Raw genomic sequence first — 10,048 nt, forward strand, 5'->3', positions numbered from 1 at the left:
CCACCTCTTTTTAAATTTTTTTCTTCAAATTTTCAATTTTTTTTTGAGGCATATGGCATTTGATGGGGCGGGGGAAATGGGGGTAAGTGGGTTTTATGTGTGTTTTGAAGTGTGATATTTTGTTCAGGGTCAATTCTGTAATACCTATTAGAAAAAGTTTCAATTCTCATTAATGGAATTTATTTTATATTCATTGTTATCTTAAATTTTAATTTAATGATGGATATGAATTATAGATATACTGAATAAAATTAATTAGATGTTTCAGAAGTGATAGGAGTGTTAAATTTGGGAGGAAATAGTAAATGTTTAAAACAAAACAAGATAAAAAAAAACAAAACAAAGAATTTCATCTTAACTGTGAAAAGTAAGATGACTACATAATAATTTTTTTCTTAAAGAAGTTGATTAATGATATATAGCAACAAGAGCATAGATAGATATTCTGAGTAAAAAATAGATAATTATTAGCAATGATTTGTCTAATTAAAAATATATACATGTATGTGAAAGAAATGACCAGTTCCTAATATGCAAATATATCTTTGAACATGCTCATGATGTTGTCCTGTGGTTGTTGTTCTTAACTTTTTATCACTTTTCACAGTTTGACTTCTACTGTTAGTTAAAAATATAATAGAGTGTATAATAGCTTCATTAGAAAAAATACACAAAGAATCATTTCAGGTTTCATGAAAGAAACAGCACCAGAAATTTTATATAAAAATACTGGAGATATGAGATTCATCTAGGTAATTTTTTATATATATATAAAAAAGGTTGCAATTTAAAAGGTTGAAGAAATTTATCAACTAGGTTAATTAATAATTGCTTGCAATGCTGTGAAATAAGCATTGCTTAATCTCAAGGTAAATTTCAAAAACAATGCATCTCGAGAATTTTCAGTAAGAAGACATAGCAAAATTACTTGAGGCAGTTAATGTTGATGATTAAGTACTAAAGCATTTAATGTTTATTAAATAAATAATAAAAAAAATTGCCACTTGATCAAAAATATATATATATATTTGAAAGGATATGAAGATAAATTGATCCTGGCAAAATCTGTAAATTAACATATAGGTAAAAAAAAAAAATCATAGAAAACTCAACAAACCATGCTGAGTAAAGAACAAACTGTGTACTAAACAACACTGTCAAGGTTGTCATGGGTTAAATAACACCCGCCACCTGAAGACCTATTGTAGATTAAGAATTTTAAATAATTTGGCCATGTAGGATTAAATACCAATTAGTTTGTTGAGAGTAGTTGAACAATGATTCTAAAGATATAATAATTACATTGTTCAATGATATATAAGAAAAACTTCAGATCTTAATGTTATAACTGATAAAGTCTATAGTTAATCCTTTATTACATTTATTTTTACCGACTTCTTAGTATCTTGTTGGTTTTTAAGCTAATGCAGTCTGACCCTGCAATTAGTTGAAATATCCTTCACATGACATTTATTGCTTTCATCTCTATAATAAATAATTAAAATGTGCGTGAAAGTCTATATACAAGACATATATGCCTTGGGAAAAATGAAAAGCTTATATATATATATATATATATACATACATGCATATATATATACATACATGCATATATATATACATACATGCATACATACATACGTACATACATACATACATATATATATATATATATATATATATATGTAGAAGCTTTAGATAATGAGATACAATTGTTTAACCCTAACCACCCATCATGTTTTCCTTCCACACAGTAGAAGAGTCGAGAGCAACATAGCACTAAATGATAACTGCCTAGAAATCATATATAAAATAATAATCTTTATATTTTTGTATGCTTTTTTTTCATACTTTGGTAAAAAATTAAAAAATTAGAATACATTTTTACATTTTAGTATAAAATGTGAGAGCTATGCATGTAAATGCTATGTATGCTTACACGTATATATATGCGTATATTCACATACATGCAGTTACATACATAGGTGTATTTATATATGCACATACACTTATTCCTATGTTTTTAAAAGTTTCTTTTTATTTATTTTTAGAATTTTTTAAACTTTTTGTTGACGTTTTAAATTTCAGTATAGAAGTTTTATTAATCCATTATAAGAAATTCAGAAAAGCCTACAGAGATTTTAAAAAGAGTGACTAAATTCAAATATTTGCTCATAGTGATATTCTGCCTAAAGATTCAACATTACTTATGATATAAACTAACACTAACCGATATGGTTTTCTTTTTTTACTTTGAAAGATGGTGCATGGAAAGATAATTTGAGGAACTGAAACAATAGTATATACATGCCTAATATTTGATATATATTCAACTACAAATGACATATGTCTGTAAGGAATAGGAAGACTGGTTTATATATATATATATATATATATATGATTTGGTTTCATTAAATGCTGTTTTAGTGTTTTTCTTTTTAATTGTTTTGTAGTGCATGTTTTCTGTTTATTTTTCAGTTAGTTTTTAATCGCTCAAATCATCTACAGAGATAGATAACTTTTCCAACATCGATTTCACATACTAACTACTAGAGTTATATATATATAGTTAAAATAATAGAGGGGGAAAAATGTTGGGGAGTAAAAAAAAAAAAAAACGAAAATATTCACTCTTTCTAGCTTTTCCCTGAAATTTAAAATACATGTATAGTTATATATATATATAAAAGAATTGTGAAATACACATTATTTGGTTTGGTTTTGTATATAACACAATATATTATTTTTAGATTACCACAGATGGATAATTAACCATGAGCTGTAATAGAGAGAAACTCTCTCTATTGACAACCAAACATGTGAGTCTATAGAAGTCTGTCTTGATGCATCTGCTTGAATATATACACAGATATCATCATATATATATTTTATGCTTTGTGACCTTCTTGTGTACGTGTATGTGTTTGTATAAAGTTATGTTTCTCTAGATAAATTGTGTACCATAGCACTTAATTCAAATGTAATGTCCCCCTTTACATCCAAATTTGAGTCGGTTAAAAATAATGATTCCTTGTTTTCTGCCATTTATCCAGTGGCTCTATTTGGTGTGGCAGTTTTCCATACTCTGCCAAATCCAAGAGTTCTGTGTTTTATATACACACACATATATATATATATATATATGTTTATATATCTATGTTTGATAGCGGTACTGCCACTATTTTCTGGTTCCCTTTATTTTCACAACCATAACAGACCATCTACTTTAGAATTACTCAATACAGTCTCAACATCATTTAACAGTTCAGTTGTGATATCTTCCTGCAAGAGAAAATTTAAAAAAGGCAAAGATGAAACATTTTTCAAGAAATTACAGTTAAAAAGCATTTAAAAATTAAAATCTAAACATCTTTGTTTATATTTTGTCAAAAGAACTAAATATTAATTTGCTAAATTAAACCAAAGTCTATCATATATGAACCATAGTGAAACTGAAAATATTTATCTATCTTATATGTAGTAAAATGACTAAAGCGAGTGAGTGAAAAAGAGAGAGAGAGAGAGGAGGAAGAGGAGAGACTAAAGAGTTACAAACAGAGAAAGGGAAAGAAAGGGAGAAAATGACTGGGAAGTGAGAGATAAAACATTTGAATTCCTGTCTTTTATTCCTAATTCATGATTTTAAATGGAAATATTTAAAATTTCGTGCTCTTTATTTGAATCTGCAGTGGATCATCAAAATTTTTCTCTTGGTTTTAGAAATCAAATTTATATGAAAAGTAGAAGTTCATGATAGTTTTGTTAATACAAATTATTCAACGTAATTTCTGTACATTATGACACCATCAATTAGACACAGTGTTAGCCATAATATGTATTAAACCAGGATCCCACCATTGCTTACAAAATAAATATTCTGCTTTCTATATTATAAGTGGTATCTATAGTTTTATATGAGTTACACATAGCAATGGAGACAGCATTTCACATTCAGGGAGTTTGATTATATGGTAATATTTTTACATATGTTATCAGGGCTCTGACTTAGTTACTTATATCAGTGCTTCATGATAAGATAATTTAGTCTTCATGTAGGAACTGTTATATAACATATCATCATTAACTACAAATTTCTCTAGTTCATTTTTATTCATAAGTCTACCTTCTTATCTAATTGGCAGTGTATCCCCTTCTCTCTCTCTCTCTCTCTCTCTGTTTTTCCATCAAGGATATATACAGTTGCTCTGTGAGTTTTATTTACTATCTTTGTATTTGGCTAAAACACTGACATGTTATTTAGATAACTGAGTAATTATATTTTAGTATTTATTAAAGGAAAAAGAACTTTACTGTATTTAATTAATTCTTTAAAATACAGTTTACTTCCTGAAATCTATCATAAAATCTGAACATTTTTCACTTACGGATTTTCTACAAGCACCTAAAAAATCTACAAATATGTAATAAATCAAAAAAGCACCTGTTGTTAGATAAGCTTGACCTGTGAAAATTTTTACTTGTGCAAATAAATAATAACTTAAACTACCTTTTTAATTATCACATTCATTTATGAAACCAGATTTTATTCTTCTTGTACTAATTTCCTCAATTTAGGCAAGAAAAAATATTTCAACAATAGGCATATTTATAATTAACCCTTTTGTTACCATATTTCTGCTGAAATACAGTCTTTGTTTCAACTAATTTGGAAATAATAAAGTATGTAGTGAAATAACTTTGCCATTATTAAACTGGTGTTTGAAACACAAATTAACATGAAATTTTGATGGAAAGTTTTAATTTTAGATCACTTTAAAATAGAAAGATTTCTATCAAATAATCAAGGGTGGTCCCAAGCAGTTTGATATAAAAGAAAAGGTTAAATAATAAATGAAAGGGCTCATTGGTGGGGCTTGTTACAAAATAAAGGATTATGTACTGAGCCATTGTTTAAATAATATACTTCATCAGCTCATATTCTGTATCCATTAAATATTCTCAAAAAAAGGTAGAATACCTCAATGGAAAATGAATACACACACACAGCATTTTCTCACTTCAATTCTCTCATAAACACTTTTGGAGGATTAACATTAGAATGTGAGCAACTTAAAGTGGTAGTAAGTTCTCTAATCATGACACTAAGTATGCATAATCCCACAACACAAATGTCTCCAAGAATTATTCATTTCAATTTCCTTGCTTCTCACAACTTCAATTAATGTCTGTAGGTACCACTCTGGAGAGGCCACAATGTTAATTGTACCTTAAAAATAATACATGAAAATGTGACCCTTTAAGGATTACAAAATATTTCAGTCTTATACATGTGATTTGTGTCCTGCATGGGTATATGTATATGTGAGACAAAGCCTTAACTAGGAGTTAGGTGAATGAGGAAGAAATAAGACAAGTCTTTCTGAGAATATATTTAGAAGACCTGATACCTATTCTTTGAAGATTTAGAATTTCATGTCTTGTCTAGAAATATTTATATACATACATCAACAAAATCTAATAAAAATGGATTGAGAATTCATAGGAAAACATAAAATCAAACATAAAATTGAACTTACTTGTAAACTTGGAACCAAATCATCGCTATCCATATTTGTGTTTTCACCACTGTCTCCAACATTCCCAATGTCCATGTTGCCAAAGTCACCTGGACTTTGCATTTTGTGCCCTAGTTAGAAATTCAGGAAGATGACACTATTAATTTCTATGGAAAATATGATTGGAGTTAGTTTTGTATTTTTTTTGTCACTGTTCACTAATTATCATATATTTCCCACACTGGATTGGATGATAAATGAAAATTTAGTCATTGTCAATAAGAGGTAGCAATTATACCATGTAAATATACTGGAACTAACATAAAAGTAAAACATGTTACTTAACTAGTATCCTATGACAAATTCCCCAAAACCTCATTGCAAAATAAGGGTAAACAAAAAATAGTAATTGTTTTGTCAGTACAAAGTAATATTGAAGAAATATTAAGCTACATCTGCCAGATATATCATATGAATTTAAGGAAACTTGAGTGTAAAAAAGGTGGATTGGGCTCCCAGCAGGAAAGTTGTTGTTTACTACATACCATGCTGATGATGGCAATGATTTTCACTATCTTATCATTAATAACATTGTGAAACATGACTTTAGATAATCATTATGAGAGAGGCAGGTGCTAGAATATGAAAGATATTCTAATAAAGTAATTGAATGTCATCTAAAAGAAACAAGGATGAACTGAATATCTAGGAAGAATGAAAAAAAGAAAAAGTTAGGAAAAAAAAACCATTACTAGTAATAATAATAATAATAATAATAATAATAATAAAAAATCTGTCTATCAGCAATAGTTTCTGTAATTTCAGACAATATTCTGACTTAAGGATTATCCCCCTTCCATACAGTACAATCAAGTATGATAAATTCTGTATTCCATAATACTGATTCCAATGTTTATAGAAATTTATTTTTTACGTCTCGATTTATAGCCCCCCCCCCCCACATTTTTTGTTCCTGTCATGATTAAGTGCATGTATATTTATAAAACTATGCAAAATATACAATTAGTTCAAGTTAATGTTATGGCTAGTACATTCAAGACAATGGTAGCACACTTCAGAAAATTCATAGCAATTGATTTCCAGAAATCCGGAACCTTCCTTTCTTTCAATTTTACTTCTTTGTAAATGGGATAGACTCTTCCTTACCCATTGCCTTGAAATAATGAGATAAGAGAGAGTCTCTCTCCACTTGCAAACCAATATATTACTGGTACTTTCATCAATGTTGGAGACATGAAATGCAACGTCACTTCAACTGGATTTGAATCCAGTGAGACTAAACAATATTTTTACTTTCTCAGCTCACAATCCTTATTCTGTATAATAGAGATCATCATCATCATCATTTAATGCCCATCTTCTATGCATGCATGGGTAGGGCGCCTGACAGGAACTGGCCAAGTAGAAAAACTACCCTAGGCTACTGGGTCTGTTTTGGTGGGGATTTTATGGCTGGATGCCCTTCCTAACACCAACCACTCCATAGAGTTGACTCAGTGCTTTTTATGTGGTACTAGCACAGGTGAGGTTAGTTTTGGCATGATTTTTACAGCTGAATGCCCTTCCAAATGCCAGCTACATTACAGTGTGGACTGGATGCTTTTAATCATTTTGATTATATTGATTTATTTCATGGAAATGTGAAGTAATCGATACATCAAATCCACTCTCAACCAAGGAAACAAAAATCATATAATAGCAATTTCTATCATGCTAAACATTTCTGTCTAGTAAAATCTTACTTCATTTCTTATATTTTAAAAATATTTTCTCCCAACTAATTCATTAACAACATTGTTTACATATAGAGCAGTTGTAGACAGTAACTATATAGTATTTAGAGCATGAATGTTGCCCTCTGAATAATTCATTTAAAACCAAGGAAAACAAACATTGATTTGATAGTGATTTGTTACCATTTTACAATCAAATACAGCACATACACATATGTTGTATAGTATAGTGTATACTGTTGAGTTATGTTAGAATTATAAACATTATCAGACTATATTTGGTAAAATAGTGAAAGCAGATTAAATGAAGAAAAAGCTTCCAACAACAAAAATTATGTTAATCAGTAACTAACATTTATCCATCTCTGCGGTAGTGTGTGAGATTTTTAATTGAGATATAACAGTAGAAATCTAAAAGAAAACATTTATTGCAAAGCCATAAATGTATTCTTATTTACTGAAACTAAGTATAAGAGGTTATACAGTATTTATCAGGAGTGTTTATTATTAAACTTGCAACATGCATATGCACATATACACACAACTGTGTAGCTGAGTATTTCACTTCTCAACCAATGGTCCAGTCCCATTGTGTGGCTTTATGGGCAAGTGCCTTTTACTATAATCCTGAGTCAACCAAACCCTTGAGAGATTATATGGTAGTCTGAAACTGAAAAAAGCCTGTTTTATGTGTGCATACGTGTGAGTTTATATTTCTTAAGTCTACATACAAGCTTGTTCTTTGGTTCAAACAATGGCTTTGCTAATGGGTCATTTGCTATAAAAGCATGTCTGGGCTTCTTGACATATTGTGTGATATTTGTAAACAAATAATTTCTCATTTTGGTGTCATTTGTTTCCATTTCTTCACATATGCATATCTGGGCAGTTTGCTGTTTGATAGACTTGGAAATTATTACCTCACTCTGAAACAGGTGGGGGTTGGCATATGGAAGGGCATTCAGTTGCTGAATACTCTGATTCAACATATCTCACCTGACCCAAGCATACAAGTATGGGGGAAGTAGATGCTAAATGATGATGATTAATCCTTTCATGCAAAACAAGTTTGTTGCTATGATCCTATTTCAAATTTTGGGGGCATGAAGTGAGGAAAGAAACAAATGATATTTTGTAAGAATGTCAAAATAAAATAAGTCATTGGGCAAGAGACAACACACTACCAGCTTTTACTTTACATTTTTAAATACATGTAGTTGTCAGCAAATGCATTTGATCACTGTAATAATTGTTGCTAGATATAAGAAAATTAACTAAAAAATGATTTATTCTAAGAAAGATAAACCATCAAAAATTAAATAAAATTTGACATAATCAAATCTGAACAATTAAATTGTAACTAAATGAAATGTAAAAAATAAGAGCTATGATAACAAAGAAATGTTTGATTTCATTCAGAAAAGAATTTCAATGTGATGATCAATCAGTAAACATTACAGCACATATCAACCATAGGTTGAGGTGGTAGCAAAGAAGACATTTGAAATAAGCAGAAAAAAAGACCATTGTTGATTAAATCCAAGACTAAGGATATATATTAGTACTTTATACAAGCCTTCAAATTATGTATGTTGGGTGAATGTATACAGAAGAATATGCCTGACTGACGAGCATTAAAGTGTGACCTGGTGACACTTGAGATAAGGGGATAATGGGAAGAGGAGCTGATAAATGTGAAGATCTTATAAAAATGTAAAAATCCCAAAAGGACAAATAGATATGTACTATAAACATTTGTGTCATAGTGTACTCTACAAAACTCCATTGTCATTTGTTAAAAGACAAAAGAAAAAAACACCTTTAATAATAAAGAAAAAAATGATGATTGACTAAAAATTATTTTACTTCATTCAAAAGATTATTTTCAATGTGGAATATCCCATTAATGAAACTTACTTTAACAAATATATTGAGACCTTTATAAAAACTAAGAGAGAAAAAGAAGGAAGAGGGTTTCATGTAAGTTGGAATTATCTGTTGTGGTAATTAATTGTATAGGAAAAGAGGTCCCAAACTGACAAATACAAGCTTCAAAAAAAAAAAAAAAAGCCCCAAAATTTTTTCCCTCTCTCTTTATTAATGAGAAAACAAAGCAGAGGTTGCATTCATTTAATTCTTGTTTCTTTACCATAATGTTGGGAAAATTTAAAGCCATCTTGTCAAGAGAATTTGCAGACCCTTTAGAGCACAAGATAGAATGTCTCATAATATTTGTTCTGGCTCTTTGCACTCTTTGCCAAGGTCAATAACAAAGTACCAAATCAGGGCGGTGGACTGGTGGCACAGTAAGAATGTTGGTTCAGAAGATTGCAGTATTTGCTCTGTCTCTTTTGGATTTTGAGTTTAAATCTCACCATGGGCTTAACATCACCACTACTTGGAACCAAAGTTGCCATAAGTAGAATTTCTGCTGTTTCAAACATTTGGGCCCAAGTCTCTGGTTTGAAGATACCTTCCTCCTTCCCTCTAAACACTTTTGGAGGCCTTGTAAAGAGTCATGAGCACTGATTTTCCTAGTGGTTAGCGTGTTGTACTCATAATCACTAGACCATGGGTTTGATTCACAGACTGAAAATTTTCATTTCATGCCTCTCTGCAATCATTTTGACATCTGACATGTGGCACACTTGTGCACTTATACAGGCAATGTTAGTTTGATGGAGGGAGTGAACTTATGTAAGCACAAACATTTAATAACTACAAACAAATCTGTGTGGTTCAGCATGAACTTGCAGAGCTCTCAAACATAATCTAACA

At 29.9% G+C, this 10,048-nt stretch overlaps 1 protein-coding gene across 1 annotated transcript in view; it reads right to left on the reverse strand.

Annotated features, from left to right (window-relative positions):
* Positions 1–29: 29 nt before the first annotated feature.
* Positions 30–10,048, reverse strand: part of LOC106880285 (transcriptional coactivator YAP1) — an 18,107-nt gene continuing 8,088 nt past the window's right edge. The window contains exons 4-5 of the mRNA XM_052966451.1: positions 5,538–5,647; positions 30–3,282 (exon numbers count right to left, since the gene is read on the reverse strand). Of these exons, the coding sequence (XP_052822411.1) occupies positions 3,202–3,282; positions 5,538–5,647 (191 nt within the window). The 3' untranslated portion in view covers positions 30–3,201. The remainder of the gene's footprint in view (positions 3,283–5,537; positions 5,648–10,048) is intronic.

Source organism: Octopus bimaculoides, chromosome 3 (assembly GCF_001194135.2).
Source record: "Octopus bimaculoides isolate UCB-OBI-ISO-001 chromosome 3, ASM119413v2, whole genome shotgun sequence".
NCBI lineage: Eukaryota > Metazoa > Mollusca > Cephalopoda > Octopoda > Octopodidae > Octopus > Octopus bimaculoides.